At 36.1% G+C, this 20,339-nt stretch overlaps 1 protein-coding gene across 2 annotated transcripts in view; it reads left to right on the top strand.

The window, feature by feature from the left end:
* THSD7A (thrombospondin type 1 domain containing 7A) overlaps positions 1–16,849 on the top strand; it is a 293,689-nt gene extending 276,840 nt beyond the window's left edge. The window contains exons 21-29 of one of the 2 annotated variants that reach the window (XM_075143673.1): positions 885–1,002; positions 3,772–3,917; positions 4,493–4,667; positions 6,769–6,942; positions 7,949–8,044; positions 11,038–11,120; positions 11,463–11,673; positions 15,120–15,207; positions 16,750–16,849. In XM_075143673.1, the coding sequence (XP_074999774.1) occupies positions 885–1,002; positions 3,772–3,917; positions 4,493–4,667; positions 6,769–6,942; positions 7,949–8,044; positions 11,038–11,120; positions 11,463–11,673; positions 15,120–15,207; positions 16,750–16,834 (1,176 nt within the window). In that variant the 3' untranslated portion in view covers positions 16,835–16,849. Of the gene's footprint in view, positions 1–884; positions 1,003–3,771; positions 3,918–4,492; positions 4,668–6,768; positions 6,943–7,948; positions 8,045–11,037; positions 11,121–11,462; positions 12,808–15,119; positions 15,208–16,749 lie in introns of those variants that run through there. The other variant, XM_075143672.1, reaches the window with a different exon arrangement.
* Positions 16,850–20,339: the final 3,490 nt, after the last annotated feature.

A 20,339-nucleotide genomic window follows, 5' to 3' on the forward strand; every position in this document is an offset into this window, starting at 1 on the left:
CCCCTTCTCTCATACTTCTCCAGCATTTGCATCTTTTACTTTAGGGGTGTTAGAGGATTCTGCTTTTTGCAAAGCTTTTCAGAAAAACATACAAAACTATATGTTTTTTAGAACAAATCATTGTCAATGTCATGTCAGTATTTTTGCATACAGTAGAATGGATAGCATAATATATATAATAAACTTACACACCATGTTAGGAAAAAAACAAGAGAGAGGCATAAGCAGATGCCTAAGGAAGAGTAAGGAGGACAGACATACACGAGTTTCCATCTACTCCTCTCGCAGCCTCCACCTCTTTTCAGCTCTTGGACTGCATTTGCCCGATGTGGTTTCTGTGTGTTTAAACCTTCACATTTCTCTTCCATTAACTTGTTCAGTCTCTCTTGAGCTCCTGTAAACTTTTAGCATCTGCAACATCTTCTGACAAATAAACTGACTATCCAATGCATGTTCATCCTCCTCCTTTTGTTAGTTTTGAACCTGGCTCCTAGCATCACTTGAATTCAGCTGTTAATAGCTGTTGATAGTTCAGTATTTTCACATTCCTATTTCAAAATACTTTATTGATACTTCATAACTACTTTGTCCTTTACCTATTGTATAAAGTAATACTGTAGAGCTGAAGCCCTCCATTTATAGGCTCTAATTTAGAAAATAATTGATGAAAATAGGATTTAAGCATGTATTTAAAAATCAGCATATGCATTAGGACTGTCCTGAAGTGAAATTTTTGAATGTCCTAATTGCTTTACTTTTTACTTAGTAATGACTTCATGCTTGCTTAAAGCTCTAGTTGTTTCAGATTCACGGTGTCCAAATGCATCCCTTCACTGATGACACAGACCGGGTGTTACGTGCTGACCATTGAATATTTCTTTTAGCTTGGTTTGGAGAAGACATGGCAAATGAATACGTCCTGTGTGGTGGAATGTCCTGTGAACTGTCAGCTCTCTGACTGGTCCCCTTGGTCTGAGTGCTCTCAAACATGTGGCCTTACAGGTTAGTATGTACCTTTGGCATATTTTAAAGACTGAGCATATGTTTTTTTCTTTAATAAAGGCAGTAATATCTCTTTTTGCAGAACGAGAAGATGTAACTAGCCAGGGAGAGTGATGGGGATCTAAATCAGCCTTATTCATGGAAATAATATGCTTCAGTGAGACTGTACTCACTGAAGATAATGAGAATTTGGCTCAGAATTGTTTCTGACTCTGGGAACAAAGTGAGATATGATGAATGATATATTGAGATGAAGATAAACACTGATGTGAATATTTATTTTTCAGCTGGTGGGGGAAGGAAGAGGAGGGAGGGATTTCCCCTTAAGTTTCATTAGTGGTGAGTTTAGAACAACTAAGCTTGTAGAAGAGCACAAACCAACAAATTTACTCACGGCAGAATTCCATATTTTTAAACCCAGAACAAGGGCGGCAGGACAAGTTACTTTCACTGTGATCATATTAATTTGTGTTTTTCCAAAATATTGCTAACCACTATTTAGGTTTTTTTAAATCAAATCTATGTCAGGGAATGGATAGCAAAGGCACATTCTAGTTGTGGAGGCACTCTTGTTATTTATTTGCACTGATATGTCTCAGAATAAGGACCTGAAAGCACCACTATGCCAGGCAACTAAGGTATACAGACTACTGAAAGAGAAGGGTAGAAGCCCATCTATGAAGCCTCTTCCTTCTGTAATCATGTCTGGAATATATCACAACAGATATTGGATGGTTGGCAGTGTATGGAATCCAATTTCAACTGCAGGGCTCAGAATAAAAGGATATGGCATCTTTTCGTGTTCCTTGGGGAGGGCACCACAGGGAAAAGGTCTAGGCAAAAATGTCTGAAAGATCTGGCCACCTCAGGATCCCAACAGAAAGACCTATGGATTTTTTCATGATAACAGTTAATAATTTGATACTGCAGTATTTAATAATGTAATAATGTTTCAGTTCTTTGAGCTTCTCTCAAAGCATGACCTCTACATTCAAATAATCTGCAATTCTATATTCAAAATAATACTTATAGAGTAAGAATTGAACTAACAGCTTTATTGAAGGCTTAAATATGTTGCCAGATTTTCCTTTACAAGCTTCTGTTTATATGCAAGACCTGAACAATTGACCTGATATTTTTCTGAATGAGAATTATTGTTGCTATGCTTTTTCAAAATGTGAAGGCGGGTCACTATCTAAAATCCCTGTGCTTTCCAAATATAAAATTTATCTGTAGAAGTGAGAAAATTTATTTTAACTAGTAATGTAAAACAGTTTTCAAATTTTCAGTGTTTTTAACAGATGATGGCAACCTCACATGTAAGCCTTGAGGCTGTAATATTCCTATTAGGCAGGAAGTTGGAAGTAACTGCTGTTTTTCAATAAGTAATAACCGTCTAATAAACCCAGTGACCACAAAGCTGAACCGCTTTTGTGCAAATATCCATAAAGAATTCTGTATGTAAGAATTCTGCTCGTTGCTGTTCTTTGCGTTTTTTCCTCCAATACTTTTCAAGAAAATCTTTTTTCTCCTGTGATGCCTCAGTTGGAGCAGCTGTGAATCCAAGAATGATGAGGCTCCACTTGGCAAACATCTTTCTAGGTAGCTGCAGTGAACACAGCTGTCTGGGAGATGGATATAGTTCTGCTGCTGCATCATGACTTATGTAGCTTGCTCTCAGCAAAAGATTCATGTCATGATCATTAGAGTGTTCAATTCCAAATGCATCAGATTGAAATGTGGAATTAAAGATGAATTGTTTTGGCCGGCTAACACTGGATGTTATGTAGGTAAATCTATATAATGCCTTAGTTTATTATAAGCCTCAGTATACACATTTAAATATATACATCTTATTTCAGACTTTGTTCATATATTTATCTATATCTAGATTAAAATACAACAGCTGTGTTGGTTCTGTGGAAACGTTTGCGAGGTGCCAATTCTACAGCAGCCACTTTACCACTACTTCTGGCACACAAAAAATTTTTTGGTTATATCACATGACCTCTCTGTAATGAAGCATAACGTTCTAATGTCCACTGCAAGATGAGAGAAGCAAGAGGTGCCAAAAAGATAAAAATGCTTTCCTCTTTCTGTTTATATAAGCATTTGAAATAGACCTGTATCTCAATGATGCTGGGTAGTATGCTACTCATGGTTGAAGAGAAGATTAATGTTGGATAAGCCTATTGTATTTTAATTTTCTTTGGGCCTGAGTGAAGAATACTCCATCTCCTGCAAAATCTGCATGTTACGTTATCCAGACAGACAGGGTGGGAAAGTTGCAAGCTATTCCTGGTTGCTGGAATCAGACAATCATGGGACACATGATTCTGTATCAACTCAGGAAAGAACAGAACATGTTCGTCTCTTCTAGCAGCAAACTCCAGATGAGGAGCCGGAATCTCCACTGAAGTGCCACAAACATACTGTCACATTCAGAAAGAGTATTTTTCCCTAGGCTTCTGAACTAGGAAATTACTACTTTTTTTTTGCTGTTACAGGAGCAATCTGAAATCCTAATCAGACATCCTCCTGCACTTCTTGCAGTACAAACAAATGATAGAATATAAAGTGTCTGACTTGGAAAATATAAATTCATATAACAGACAAGAGCCAACAGATCTGCTTTACAATCCAATTTGTCAAATGTGGAAAAAATTACTTTATTCAAACACAATGCTTTTCACCAAAATAGAACCATCTTGAAGAATAAATCAGTCTAACCACTTTGTTGTTAGTTATATTGCTGTTTCTTATTTACAGGAAAAATGATCAGAAGAAGGACCATAAATCAGCCATTTCAGGGTGATGGGAGGCCTTGTCCTTCTCAGATGGAGCAATTCAAACCCTGTCCAGTAAAACCTTGTTATCGATGGCAATACGGTCAATGGTCTGCATGCAAAGTAGAGGTAAAAGCCATATGGGACTTTGAAGTTATGGAGCTTGTATATCTAGGCGTATTTGTAATATGCTGAGATACCTGCTTCATAACACTGTAAACAATTTGCTTCCACCTCTCTTATACAAAAACTAAAGATTTATTCTTAGAGTTCATATTTATCAACAGATACAACAATGTCCTACAGATATTCAAAGTATAACTGTAAACTTTGGTTCCCAAGCAGCATCTTTGTTAATGATTGAAACCCTTCTATTGTAAAAGAATATCTGTGGAAACAGATTAGCATCCTAGAAGAGATCTCCACTTGAGATATTGCTGTCGTTACAATTCAAAGGCATAATTAGCTCCATACTTTAAGAAACAGTGGTAGCAGCCAGCAGAATTTTTGTTTTGTTTTTGTTTGTTTGTTTGTTTGTTTACTTGTTTCAGAAGTAAAGAACAATGTTGTGGGGTTTTTTTCTCCCTATTGGAATGAGTAAGTAGTTAAGCAAAAAATAATAGGAGACAGAGTGACATGTAGCTCAGATCTAGTCTTTTGGCACTTTCTTCTGTCCAGCATCCATGTATGTCCTCCTTCCCCAGGATGCTCAATGTGGAGAGGGAACACGAGTGAGGAACATTTCCTGTGTGGTTTTTGATGGATCCATTGAAGATGTTGGCAAAGTAGTAGATGAGGAATTCTGTGGAGAAATAGAGCCTATTATAGATGGTAATAAGAAGATGATACTTGAGGAAACCTGCACTGTACCTTGTCCAGGTAACAGAGCTATTCAAATAAATGTTGCATTTCAAGATTGGTTGGGTATCATTACAGTTATCAGTGCCTAGCATTAGCCACAGGCAATTAAATCTTTTTCACATGCTTTACTGATTGGATTCATCCATCAAATGACCAACAGAGTTACCTTCTGGTAGTGGCTTCATGACAATAAATCAATCAGAAAAAATACCATGTTCTAAATTTTATAAAAGACATGTCTCAGTCACAGATTGTACCTAATAAGAATATATTTTTTCACAAAATCTTTTGAAATAAAAGCTGCGTTTAGCTCTATAAGAAAGAGTGTTGGTTTACAGCTAAATATTTGCTTTAAGTGCTTAGATCACCTAACAGCTTTATTAATACTTTTAACAGTGGCTAAGAACTTGATGCCTTTTACGGGTGTCTAAGGAAGCTAAGCTAGGGAGTCTTATTTTTTTGTTTAAAGGGGCTATTCCAAATGAAACTATATTTTGATCTCTGAGAAAATGTGAGTGTTTCTAGCTGTTTAACTTGCTGGACGTGACATGCACTATCATTACCCTTGTAGACTGAATCCAAAGGAGCTGTTATAAATGATCAGGTCCATGACCCTCATAATGAGAAGGATTAAGACCCTACAACAGCTGTTTAATTTCCAGTAAAACGTCTCCAGTTTGTTTCAAACACTTATTTGTAGAATTTGAAGTATATTGCTGTTGTTCAGTAGAGTCATTAGTGATGTATCTTCAGAAGTAGTGATTAAGTCCTTCAGTTCTGATGTAGCCATAATTCCATATCACTACTTTTTTTTGTTCTTTTGCAACCCTCCTTTTTCTCAGAATTTTTTTCCAGTTCATTTCAGATTGAACTGAAGGTAAAGTTGCCTCAATAAATAGAAAATAATAAAAAATGGAGAGGCTTCCATCACTGCTTTGTGCACAGCATTCCAATTGCATGGTTTTCACATATTTTTACTTATTAAATGAAAATTGTTTCCTTGTTAGTCGAATTTATAAAAAAAAAAAATAGCTGCTTACTGCTTGCTTTTAAAATTTTGCTGAGCAGGAACCTGTTCTTCAACAATCTCACATTTAGCCAGCAAGAATAACTGCCCTGTGGGGATGTGCTAATGATAAGCTCCAACTAATGTTTCCAAAAATCACTACTTGTTTTCCCATTACGTATACATCAGTTCTTCAATTATTCATTTCTTTGCATGCTTTTCCTAACGTGGGCAAATAAAATTCCTTCATTAATCAGGCATCTGGTCAACACAGTACTGATTATATCTGTCATCAGTATAATGCAAGGTAGCATGAATTTTTAATAGCTCTTTCACTGAAATAATGAGAACTAAGAGGTTTATTTATGAGTCTGTGCACAGTCTAGTCCCATTTTCTACTGCAGTTTAACAAAATTGTCTCTTGTGTTAAGGAAAATCTCTCAGATCTTCCTTAAATGTTCTGTAGCCGATCATGCTAATTAGTGTCATTAGTATGATTTTATTTTTCAGTTTTACACTATAAGATAACATTCTACAAATCTCTATTATCCTAACATGAAATAGCCAGAGCAGACATTTTAATCACCCTCCCATTTCCCTTTCTTGCAAAGAATGTTCCAGCAGTTGCTTCTACTGTCTGTTTAGAGAAATTCTGCGTGAGGATAAGAAACAATTAATCTTTTTAAAACTAGACAATGTTTTCTCTTTCTAAGGCAAAAGAAGAATTGTGATCAAGATATATAAATTTAGTGTAAGGCATACAGTGCACAATACCCTAAAATTTACAAAAATCCAGACATTGGGTGGAGTGTTACTCGGAAATTCAAAATGAGAGTGATCTTATGGGAATGCTACAGGAAACTATTCTGCTTTATAATAAATAGGCTTTTGTAGAATCTTTTTATTACTATTTTCTACTGCACAGATATTCAGAGAATGTCAAAATATTATCTTCTCTTAAGTGTAAGTCACGTTTAAAAAGAGGAATGAAAGAAACTATAAAGAGGGAAAATTAAGAAACCAGATTTGGACATTTTTTTCTAAGACATACTCAGTGTGAAAAAACTCTTCACATATGATGATCGTTCATCTTATAAAATTGCTATTTGACAGGGGACTGTTACTTGAGAGAGTGGTCAGAATGGAGCCTTTGTCAGCTAACCTGTGTTAATGGTGAGGATCTCGGCTTTGGAGGAATACAAGTCCGATCTCGGGCTGTGATCATTCAGGAATTAGAGAATCAACATCTCTGTCCAGAACAGGCTTTGGAAACAAGACCATGCAATGGTAAGCACCAGAATACACCTAAGGCCACTTCCTGTAAGAAAAAAATACAGAACAACAATAATTTTGTTTTCTTTCTGTTCATGGTATCAAATTTAGGCAAATACAGATTTGATAGATGTAGAAATGCACTTAAATTTTTGTTTTCCAGGTATGAACTGTAAACAGGAAAACTTTCAAATGCTATCATATGTTACCACTTTAAACACAATCTTTGGAGAACTGATGATCCTTTTTTAATAACAAAATTTCTTTTTATGATATGGGAAAAAATAGTTGTCTTATCTGCTTGATAACATTAATAAAAAGAAATCGTTACGTTTTGATAACCAAATTTAGATTTCTCTCTACCCTTTGAATTGTTGTTAATCGCATGACAATGACATTAAAAAGTCTCAGTCATGCTTACCACTGCTACTGGACAAAGTATCTAAGAAAAGTAATTTTCTGTACAGACATTTCTTGTCCATTCAGAGGCCAGACATATCAGGCAAAAAGGAATTTTATATTTATAAGGGAGCTAAGGTGCAGAAGGACTTCATGATTTATCCCAGGCCATATGAGAGGTTTATTTACAGCAGAGCTGAAACATGAAGCCAGATGCAGTCGAGGCCACTTCACCAAGCCGTGGAGCATTGACTGAAGTTCAGTGTTACCAGGGAAGGAACCTGACTCCTAAATGAGTTTTGTGCAACAGATGGGCCACAGCCATTATAAGGTTATTGGAAACATCTGTTTTGCCTGTTAGCTACATTAGGCTTACTCCACGAGTGGTGTGTACAATCATTATAGTTAGTGTCCGGGATGCATCTGGTCTCTTCTGTATGTATCCAGTAAGTGCAGGAGACCTTGGGGCCTCTAAGTTGCTGGGTGAAGGAGGAAGGGGCCTACTTAGCCATAAAAGCCATTAAACATAATGAGTATGGTCTACTGATGAGTGTGGCTGCCACCAGCGGTAGCCTAAAATCTTGTCACCAAATTTCTTGAAAAATGAATGTTCTCTGTCTAGATGGCCAGTGCTATGAATACAAGTGGATGGCTAGCCCATGGAAGGGATCTTCTCGAACAGTGTGGTGCCAAAGGTCAGATGGTTTAAACGTCACAGGTAACTACTCTTTTTATATACACACAAAAGCCTGGAAAACAGGTGGATAATGTCTTTTCCCAACAAATGGAATTTTTTTTTTTAAAAGAATCTGCTAAAAACACTTGTTCCTGATGTATGAATCAACGTGCTGTTGTCTCGAACCATTATGTTTTTGCATACTAAAGATGTCATTTCTTTTCCAGAATCATGCAGCATGTAATGCTAAAATTAAATATAAATATTACCTTCTGTACTGGACCTGAAATGTTTTACATTGTATATTTTTTTTGCCGTAGACATCTTTACACTTCTGAATTTAGGATTTCAGATTTCAAGCCCTACAACAAATAGAACTTTTATGTATTAAAGTTCATTTCAGTGCCTATACAGAGGCAGAGAGATGCAAAGCTTGATAATATCATGCATATATCATGTATTTCCTTAAAATTACAAAATATCAAATTTTAATAAATGTGCTAATATGTTTATTTCTTCACTTCAATGACATAAACCTATAGCAGGATACTTCAGTGGACAGCTATGGGATGTAGTTACTTTTTTTACAAACCAAAGCACAAAACACCACAAATTAAGAATGACTGAGGTCTCCGAATTCAAGAAAATCTTCATATATATCTATTTATATGAATTTATTTATCACAATTAGGGATTCATTTAACTTAAGAGTTATGCATTTGTTTTTTAAATAATTTTTATATCAGCCCAGGTGATAGTAAAAGAATCCCAGAGATTGTAAGCACATCCTCAATGCCAACCACTATAAGATCAGTCACAGGAGGGGAGCTTTAATTCATGGACTGCCAATACAATACTTCCTGATGATGGTATCCACCACTACTGTCTGTTGTAACAGTAGAAATAAAATATCTGTATTATTTTTGCAAGGTTTTGAAATAATACTTAATAGCCCAAAGTCTCTTTTGCAAGAGTGCTGTGAGAGTATTAAAATGCATCATCTTCACAACGAATGCAACAGGGCATTATTTATGCACCTTGATTGCTTCCTCCCTAGCTAAGATGCTTGTATGGTAAGTAAAACTCTAAGTAAGAATTCTTGTTGACATTAATATATGATATTATCTATTAAAGGTCCTACAGGATTTCAAAATAAATAGCGTCTTCGCGATTATGACTCTGAAATGTTAAAATCAGAATATATTCATAAACCACAGTCAGTCACAGAAAAATAATAGTTTGTTCTGATGTGACTGAATACAGCCATGTGATAAATTCCAGGAAAGACAAGTGTATAAATGTGTGTTGTTGGCAGGTTTTTCATGACGGGACCTCCTAGGCAGACTAACCTCAGACCTATATTGTATCTCTTTTTTCAAAGTTTGTTTGTACATGGTTTTAAAGCTGTGGTAACTTTCTGATTTGAAATGAAGACTAGTGGAAAATTCCAGACAATGTAATCACCAGTTTCCATGCAATGCAATGTTCCTGATAGTTTTCAAACAAAGCACTTAAGTATAATGTTCTGCGAGAACTTCTCTGCATGAAGTATACAGTCATGAACCAGATTGTAATTTACATTTGAATGTTTTTTTGAAAGTGGTTTGTATAAACTACAGTATTTAAGAGCTCAAACTGATAGATGCACATACGCGATTGATTTAAATGGATATTACCCATTTTGATCTAGAAACAAGCCATATCTCTGATTACTGTGTTTCTTTGCTGCCTTATTGCTGCACATTTGGCTTTAACATAGTGTATTTTTACAAATACAAATTTTTATTATGAGTCCTGTTGGTATTTTAAGGCCTTTATTTGTTTACTTACTTGCATAATATTATTGTGCTGAATAGTTCTTTTTTACTTGAAGGTGTTTTTTCCCATGGGCGATGAGGCAACTCTTTCCTTCTGCAGCTTCCTTCGATGACTGATATTTTATTACATAGATTCCCACAGGCATGTGATTTGTATGCTAGGATGTACAATTTTCCTTTCTGGGGGTGGGGAAAACTTATGGCAACCAGCAAGGTTTTCTTTGTTCTTCATCGGCCATCCCGTTAACACTTGGATCTACATAACCACATCTAACTGCATCTGCTATGGTCGTGACCACCCACAGCTATCAGGATTTCATCATCATATCACACCAGTATAAAAATGTTATTAATTTGGGAGATGCAAGATAAGTCATCCTGTAGCAGTATAAATTTTAAACTATGTGATACATATCCCTCTTCTGTAAGCTAGAAGGAAACCCAGGTAAATTCAAACTGATTCTAAATGTATTTTAAAGTCATTCTGGCTGAAATGATAGTGAAAGCCTGATTGTGTGTATTGGTCCATAACAATAACTGCACTGTACATAAAGCTGTAAAATGAGAACTAGGACTGTATAAAAAGGAAAAAGACTGAAACCCAGTATATCAACAGTATCATAGCATTCAGTACATGTTTTACTGATAATACTTCGTTCCTTCTGAAAAATCTGTCTTAGACTAGCATGAAGCGTCGCTTCATAAGAGGCAAAGCTATAGCATGTGTAAAAGTGACTACCGAGGAGCAGCAGAAAACAGGTATCCGCTCATAAACTGGATGAGTAGTTTGTTTCCAGTTTAACAGGCAAAGATATAAATCAAAAACATGCTTTTATTTTCTTTGTGGCCACAGTTTTAATATGTAAGTCGTAAGGAGGGCCCTAGAGAACCAAAATCTGTTCCCTCAAGCACAACAAAACATTTAAACTGTTTTTTGAGCAACCCACCCAAAGAACAAAGGGAAAAACAAAAGGTTCACTTGCCAAATATTAGTTCTCTAAAATGCACATGAATGCAAATACATGTGCTGTATCCTTAATCTACCTATAAGAAAATACTTGATACCAATTATCCTTCACCTTGGAATAAGAGAAGGACTCTTAAATTCAAATTAGCAATAAAATTGTAATCCATCACATACAGTAGCAAGTAATGACATCAGTAATTTCATCAGTGGTGAGGTATTACCATGTCAAAATATGATTTTCTGTCCTACAGGGGGCTGTTTAGTGATGCGCCAACCAGATGCTGACAGGTCATGTAACCCACCGTGCAGTCAACCCCATGCTTACTGCAGTGAGGTATGTGCTACTGCATTGGAGCATAAAACACCCCCGTGAGGGCTTCCTGCACATCTCTCTGCATTACAAAGATTATGCCAACAAAAAGTATTGTCAGAGATTTTGCTAATCATTGATTTGTTAAAATCAACCTCAGACCATTTTCTACTTTTCAATTAAATGTTGAATAATCTCTGTTGATTTGGTACAAACCTGCATAAAAATATATGAAGCTCTTGTCTAACACTAGGCTAGCACTCATCAAAACAGTCTTCTCTTCCAGTCATCCATGTTGTTATGCTTTATGGCTCACAGAAAACTGTGTTTTTCTGCTACACAGTGTAAAACACTTGTTCCCCACAGACTAGAACGTGCAGTTGTGAAGATGGATACACTGAAGTTATGTCCTCCGATGGCACACTCGAACAGTGCACTCTCATCCCAGTGGTGGTGATCCCCACCATGGAGGACAAAAAGGGAGATGTGAAAACCAGTCGAGCTGTGAACCCTACCCAGCCCTCCAGTAACCAGTCAGGACGAGGAAGGACCTGGTTTCTACAGCCTTTTGGGCCAGGTGAAGTCATGCAATGAGCAGTTCTTAATGCTAAGTACTGCTGCAGGGTCTGGCATTTACATTTTTGTGATGCCGAGGAAGAAAAGAAAAACCTTTAAGTGTTCATTTAAGAAGACAGGCATCTGCCCTGACTGAAAACAAAGGAAGAGACATAAGCAAACCCCTAGCCTTCTCAGCTACACCATCAATATATTTAATAAAATCTTGTATTGCAGATTTCCTTTTAATCCCTTCTACCTGTTCAAATTCACAGAAGCTATTTGAAATGTAATTTTACGAGGGAGTTGGTGGCAAAGGTGCAAGCCAGGATATTAGATTATGCTGTCTCAACCAATAACGCTGTTGACAGAGGAGTGAAAAGGTAGCACTGAAGACTGCAAAGGGTGAGGGCTGCTTAAAATTTGCAGCCGTAGCTTAAATGATAGGAAAATAATCAGTATAGATATGCTAATGCTTTTCTGTCATATCCATATTTAAACTAATTCATGTTAGACAAGAGCTAACCATATTATTGGTATTTAGCATAGACATGCTCTAATTCTCTGTAGGTAGTATTTGCTTTTATGATGGACCATGTTCTTCAGAGCTGAGCAAGGACTTATGTGCAAGAGTGGCAAGAAATACATTATAAGACAGTTATCCCATCAAAAATACTTTATAAAGTCCATCATGTAATCAGATTTCAGTAAATATTTCCTGGTACTATTAAGCATTGAGATAAATAAAACTTTAATTAACAAAATACTTTCACATAAAGAGATATGATGCTTGTCCAAAATGTTAATTACATGAAGAGAGCAATTGGTTATCTTCTTAAGTGTGTTTTAAATCGCATAGAGCTAAATATTCTAACACACTTATGTCTTAGGGTATTCATTTCTTTCTAAAGCTTTTATGAATGTTTTTAATCTGAGAATTGAAAACAGTATCTTTACATGCATAATCCGTAAAATGCTGCAAATTGAGAACTGCAGCAATACTTCTAATAAGCAGATTAAATCATGTTCGGGTTAGAAATACTTATGTTAGTTCCCATTAGTTTTACTAGTATTTACTGCTATTTGTACTGTGATACTATATTTGATACCTGCAATAAAATGGTCTTTACTCCAATTAGTTAATACTTCAATCCACAATAAAGAAAGAAAATTAAGCTTTTCTGGTCCTCCTTTAAAAAAATAGCATCTTACCAAATATGTTATCTTTTACTCATTCTAGCTAATTCTCCTGAAAATGCCAAAGGGTGGGTTGTAGGAGCCAGAGTGCCGACAATAAGCAAATGTCAGACAGTCACCTTCAACTATTTAGGAACGTGGATGCTCATGTGAGCTCAGACATGGTTTTTGGAGCAAGGAACAGTTGAGACAATTCATGAGAACTTACCAATTTTACAGTAATTCAAGAAACAGCTCAGCTCAGATAAAAACAATGGTATTCAATAGAACTAATACTTTATCCAGTGAAGGTATGAGCAAATGTGGAAGAAAGTGAACATTTTGCACTTCAGATGAGATTTATGCTTGATTGTTTTAATTCCAGGATTGGATATCTATTGGAAAGATTTTGATTTACTCTAACATGATTATTCCTTTCCTCACAGTTTCTAAGTCTAGATTTAAAATAGCTCTTTCACTGTCTTCAACAAATTATATTGCCGTTCCAGAAAGGAAAGTATTAAAACCATCCTCTTCAGGTGTCTGTGCTGATGTATTACCCAAAACAGATGAGTTTAAGATGCCAATTCCCTTGTATACTTAGAAATAATCTGTCCAGGGGGAATTCAGAAAGCCTGAGTTAAGACACCTGTAGTTACATAATAGGAATGACCTCATTAACAGAGTGCCCTGCTTTGAAAAAAAAAACATAAATCCATACACAAGGTAATATCAGTCTTTTTTTCAAGGAGATAATACTATTTTAAAACAAGCAAACCCAAAACAACCCGAAACCCCTTACACTGACCAATGGAAATAAGGCAAGGAGAGAAGAAACTAACCTATTTAGCAGTACTGAAGTCCGAATTCCTCTCATTCATATTGTCATATCATTGGATATGTCAGGTCAAATCTACTGTTCAATTCATCTTTAATGGATCAGTTATTTCAGTTATATCAGTTATTATCAGTTATAATGTTTCATTAGGTTGATTAATGTAATGAAGCGAAACTGTTTTTATATTGGTTAGTCTTGAACAAGCTGTCCACAGGACTGCAAGACTTTGCATTGCTAGAGAACAGAAAGCCTGAACTTAACTGCACAGCAATAGAGCGCGCTACTGTGGATCTAAGCAAAGTCAGTCTCACCAATTTTTTTTTTATTATTATTATTACTTTGTAGAAACATCAACTGCATTGATAATGTCTTTTTGTTCTACAGAGGTATCAGGAAGCAATCGGTATTTGGTCAGAAAAATTTTAGCTGTGTTTGCTTACATTGAAAATATACACGACTTCATGAAATAAAAATTTTGTCCCTTGTAAGTGAAATAATTCAGGGTATTTACAGAATTTTCATTGTCAAGAAGGTGCAACAAGGCTAGCTAACTTCTTGTAAAAGAATGTTTTCAAAAAGCCATTTAGAAATTTGCAAAATTAGTCAGATAAAAGTAGTGAGTCAAACAACATGTACTGACCTGGGGTTGTGACATACTCATTTGGGGTTCAGAGCAAAACCCCACAGACAGAGAAAGTCACACCCATTCTTGCCTCATTTTCCTGGGGTAAGTGAGTGCATCTAGGATCAAGGCAAGCAGGAGAGTGGGATGTATACCTCAGCCTGCAGGGACATCATGGCTAAAATACAGACTGCACAGGTACAGTCCTTATTAACAACAGACAGTTGTTCTATTTATGAGCATAGGTTGTCTTTTTTGGTGTATTTTTGCATGTTCTTTGAGGGGAAGTTGTTTTATAACAACAAAACTTGCATGTGGTAGGGGAAATTGAAAAATGATTACTTTATGCGGTAGTGAAAGTTGTGTATGTGCAGTTAAGGTATGGATGAGGTAAAACATGCTAAAGGTATTTAAAAATATAAAATTAAATAGCAACAAGAATGAAAATAACAGGCAGATTGGTTTACGGGAGCTAGAATGGAAAGTGATGCTAACAGCATAAATGAGTCCCAGGCTGACCCACTGCCCTGCAATCACGCTGAAGGATTGCCTGCTACCAGCAAGCCCAGGGGCTGGGTTTATGGAGGTCTCACTTGCTGCCTCTGCCCCACATCTCAGCTCTGTTCAGATTGTCCAGACTTCGGCTGAAAAGCAAAACACAAGTGCACAGGGAAGCTATTGCTCAGTTGTTTAATGGCATTTACTCTTATTAAGCTGTAATTGCTAGTGAAGACATTTATTTTGGATTATAAAAGTATTTCTACACTATATCGGAACTAATAATTCCACAAGACTAACTCAAACACTACTGACTAACATTCATTCCTTTTAGATGGGAGGCTGAAGACCTGGGTTTATGGTGTAGCTGCTGGTGCATTTGTTTTACTCATCTTTATTGTTTCTATGATCTATCTAGCCTGGTGAGTTCTTTAATTATTTACAAACAAGCAGTCCCACACAGACTGTAATGCAAGCGTTTACATATGCCGCTGTAGAAACTGCAGGCAATTCTGTGAACTGCAGTGTTTAATTCTCCATGTCCTTTTGTCCAAGCTCAGGTTAGTGGACTCTGGTTGTAGTCTAGATGATGGGTAAACACATGTTCTCCTGAAGAACTTCTTACAAATATGGGGTCGCTTAGTGTATAGTTTATTTTTGCTCAGTTTATCTCTGTTAAGAACGTACTGCGTCCATGATAATTTCATTGTGTCTGTATCACAAAACGCAGAGAGAAATAGAAAGAAGGAAATTTAGTAATCAGGCAAGTCAGATTTGGTATTTGGAAGGATATGGACAACCAAAAAAAGTCTGAAAACTTTCTCATGTGTTTTTCATACATGAAATAATACTTTCTTGAAAAATCTTAGTGCATGTGAAAGCAAAGATTTTTTGCAAGAACAAGTCACCTTTGAGAATGCTCTCCCTGAAGTTTTCTAGGTCCTGTTTGGAATTTCTGATCCAAATGACTGTGCAGGTGGAAGGTGAGGGAAGTATGGTTGTACACATCAGGCTCTTGGCTGTACTGCATTAGTAGGCACTGAGGGGCTTCCGCATTTGTTTGGGTTTTAGTAAACCTTCCCCAAAATCTCACAAGGAACAAAATCTTTTATTTTTTGAGGAAAAGAAAATCTGTTAGCATACAACTCTATTGCAGATTCTTTGGACTGGAATCTGTGGCCACTGCAAGCCACTGTAACAACTGGTTTGGTAACAAAGATTTAGATTTGGGCAGCCTAAGTGACATAGCTAAGATTTTGGACGAGACTAAGGATGCACAGGCCTGATTTAAATAAATGCTTATATTACACTCTAAAAGAAGACAAGTACTAGACCATACATAAACATGCATTTTCCTTTGGCTTGGTAATTTTTTAAAACTATATCAAATGGATTAGACATACTGCTGGATTAAAATCTAATTCAAGGCTAGACAGGGAATGGTTATGGCTAACAACCATATCCCTGCTATTTATGACTGGTTTGATTATAACATCTAGAATTAACTGTAGTCATTCCAGCAAGTATAATGAAATAAAACTAATCAAAAGTTGGAACTCTCCTGTGCAAACCCTTGATGTGTCAAGAGAGGTTAAGATTTGAGTCATATAATTTAAAAGAACCTGATTGCAGCTTTGATACATGACCAAATACTGCACTGCAGGCTCTGGGTTCTTCTGAAAACTGACTGATCTTGCAGGATTACCTGCCGAGGATTTCATCGAGTCACATCAGTGCTGTAACAGCCTGTTTCTGAACAACTGAGCTTTGAATTAGATATTGCTTTGGGTTGATAAAGAGATAATTACTGATCCAAGTGAAGATTTTAGGCTTATAGCTTTTACAAATGAACAACCAAATGCATTATCTTAAAACAACACACTCATCTTTCATTTAAGACTGAAATCCATCTTTGCTATATTATTAGTTTCTTGCTCTATTTACAAATTATCTTATTGTTTCAGCAAAAAGCCAAAGAAGCCCCAGAGAAGGCAGAACAACCGACTGAAACCTTTAACCTTGGCTTATGATGGAGACGCAGATATGTAAAATATAACTTCTCATGGTGACAAATGGAGTCTAAATTAATGGATTGAAATCAGAAGGTATCCAAAGCCACAGGGATTTTCTATGGAGTGGATTAAGTGTTTTGACTTTTTCTTTTTTGTAACTGCACCATAGATAAAGAAGGATGGATTTCATAATGCCTACGGATATTCAAGATATTATTGCTTTACTTTAGACCATCAGCACTGAGAAATCTGGCAGAATCACGTTAATAGACACTGCAGTTGGAGATTTGTGGTCTTTCCTCAATCTTACAAACTATAAGCACCACTTCTGTCTCCAGAATACTGTAGCTGACATAGTATTAACAGTTGGAAGCCCCTGCAATATTAACCAAGTATAATCAGTGCGCATGAAGAGTTTGTACCAAGCTGTCTATGACTCTTTATATTCAAGCATAACATATATACTCAGTTGAACCATATGTATTACTCTATCAGATTATATACTTGTTAAAGAGCATTTTAGTGCTTCGTACAATATTAACTTTTAACTGGGATTAACCCACTGAGCAAGTTCAGCACTTTGCCAGTTGATGATAACTTGTGTTAAACTGCATTTCAGAGGGCAATGACTCACTTGCAAAATTCTGTTCTATTATCACTCCAAAGCATAAAGGCCTCGTATGTACTTCCAGAAAGGAGGCATTCTCAGATTCAGTATTTTCTAGCGGTTGTTGTCTGGAAAAAGAATACCCATTGTAAATGTTACAATACGTTTCTACTTTCTCTAACTCAAACTGTTGCCTGCATCTTTTTTGCTACATGTAAGGCAAATTTTTGCACTATATTAGTGCAGCATGATATGCACTTAACTAGTATTGCCATAGAAACTGCCTCTTTTCAGAAAGGATGATGATGTATCTTGTGCAAGGAGTGTCAAGTAGACAGGTCTTGAATCCTGAAGAGAGTAGCATTCGGTTTGGACTGTGACTGGATGGAATCGGCTAACGATGTGTACTGTACACACCGTTCTTCGTCACAGCGGCCATTTGTAGTCTATATCATGGCAGTAATACAAGTGTCTAGTTTCTTGCCCCATCTACCTATACTGATATAGATTGTCCTGCTGGTTTCTAATTGTACTTTGAAGGCTGTTTATGACTAGATTTTTTATATTTGTTAACTTTGTTAGAAAAAAAAGAAAAGAAAAAGAAAAGTGGTTGCCCTGTAATCTTGAGTGACATACTTACTGTCTAAAAAGGTATTCTGATTGTTTGTTCAACTAAAATAAAATGGTTTTGCTTTTTTTTCCTTCTACTAGTAGGAGCGTTTTCACTGTTGCTGACAGTGCAATACTCAGAGCCCTTTTGTCTTTTCTAATTAGGATAATTGGATAGACTCTTTTAATTATTCAGTTAAACTCTTGAGCGTACTGGCAAGTAAACAGTAAGATCAATAGTTCTGCCATTTTAATACTTTTTAAAAAACTCTGGCAGTATAAAAACTCACTGTTAACCTCTTCCATGCTTATGGCTTTTCAGTGTTATGCTTCCGACATGAAGCTCATTGACTTGCCACTGTACCTACATGCCTGTTACAGATGTGATTCATGACCTGAGAAGGGTTATTCTCATCAAATGGCTTCCATGGGTAGCCTGAACATATAAGTGACTGTGCCACTACTAAGCAATACAAAACTTTATCAGGCAACCTTTCAAAAATAATTGTTATATAAAGTTCAATATTAGGTTCTCAGGTCTTTTTTATAACCTAAACCATTTCTGCCTACTCATCACACTATTTACTCAAGAAGCACCAGTATTTGCACACTGAATAAAACTGTAGCTTTGCAAACTTTGGCCCAGATCCACTGAAATCAATGACAAGACTCTCGTGGACATCAATGGGTAACATCAGTCCTTAAAAATATCTACTTTTGTTCCATGTAGAATAATTCTTGGCACCAATGTGCATTTTGTGAATGTTCAAGAGAGATTATGGTCCTACATTAACTTAGCTAACTTATGTTACCAGGGTGGTGTTACTGCATCAAGAAAATTATCTTCTTCCCACTGCATAAGTATTCCCCAAATGGGAATGATGATCAGAGAGGAACAATAGTAACAATCTTTTATACAGGTTTAACTTCTCATTTTATACCTTGATCTGGCCACAGCTGGTGAAGTGCCATGGCCCCCTGCCACAGCAGTGGTTCATTCATATACATGTTGCAGGACTGGGGGCTTCAGTCTTACATTGCTTTGTAAAGATCCATAGGAAAAAAACAAATCTGAATGAATTTAATTACTTCAGCATTCTTGAGTAGAAAACAAGAAAAACCTAGTTGATTCCTATTTTGTTAGACATACAAAAAATAACATGGAAAAGTTGTAAAGTTTTAAGGTAACTATCATGTGGAGACACAAAGCTTAATCATGATTTCTGTACCTTGAAAAGTCTGATTCTATGTTGTCAAATAGTATTGGACCAATAGGGAATTGAGGGAACAAGATTTCTTTCATTGGCAATGAGTCATCTTTATTTATTATAATGGCTGGTCTTAGCAGGAGCTGTTGCCTAGTTCTTGCCTTGAAGATTTTTATGTCCTAAATCTAAGAATTTAATAACTTGAAGTTAAAGGTATGCCACCTCCTTTTTCTCACTATATAAAATGGACAAACGAGGAAAGAGATAGGAGGGTTTTTAAGTATGTTTGGCCTTTGAAATCCATGCAAGTATTTTAGTATGTGTTACATTTTATATCTGGTCAGTGAATTTTCCTGGTGCACATCTGCATCATACTAGTGCTGCATTTAAAATCTAGAGTGCATTTTTATTATTTTTTTATTTTATGAACAAAGTGCACGGAAATTTGAAGCCAGAATGGCTTCCCTCATTATCAAGAAAAAAATATTAGGCTATAAGGAGGACTGAAATTGTATGTAAAGCTAAAAGTTGCAAAGGTGATTAAGCCCTTTAGCATTGAAACAGAAATAAATAATAGGTGAATTATCAGTTTAGAATGAAAAGCAATTTGCTTTAAAAACCAGAGTGCTTCTACAAATCCAGTGCCTAAAGCAGCCACTAACGTAGATTGTTAGTTTGTGAAAGTAACGTTTCCAGTGTTCAAATAAACCATGCGGAAAATAGCAAAGTAGGCATTTTCCTGTTGATGTGGTGGTTTGTATTTTCCTTTTTAAATCTGTAGTTTCTAGATTACTGTGTCTGCTTTGAGTCCTGGAGCAGCTCCTTTTTGAAGCTTTGGTGCAACTGCACTAGTTTATTTATATTTGGTACAATGCATCAATTTTGAAACTCCCTTTCTCCTGCCAAAATGTAACACAGTTTGTTTTCCAATATTACTATCTGAAGAAACCAATTTAAAAACTGCGTGTATAAATCACTGTAAAATATACCTTGAATGAAATGGAAATCTGTCTTTTTACCTTTATGTAAATTGTGTTCACCCAAAGTTAAGAGTTTATTTTGCCTAACTTAATTTACTTGAATATTTATTTTGTAGAACAAGGAGGCAGCTGTCTGAG

Source organism: Calonectris borealis, chromosome 2 (genome assembly GCF_964195595.1).
Source record: "Calonectris borealis chromosome 2, bCalBor7.hap1.2, whole genome shotgun sequence".
Lineage (NCBI taxonomy): Eukaryota > Metazoa > Chordata > Aves > Procellariiformes > Procellariidae > Calonectris > Calonectris borealis.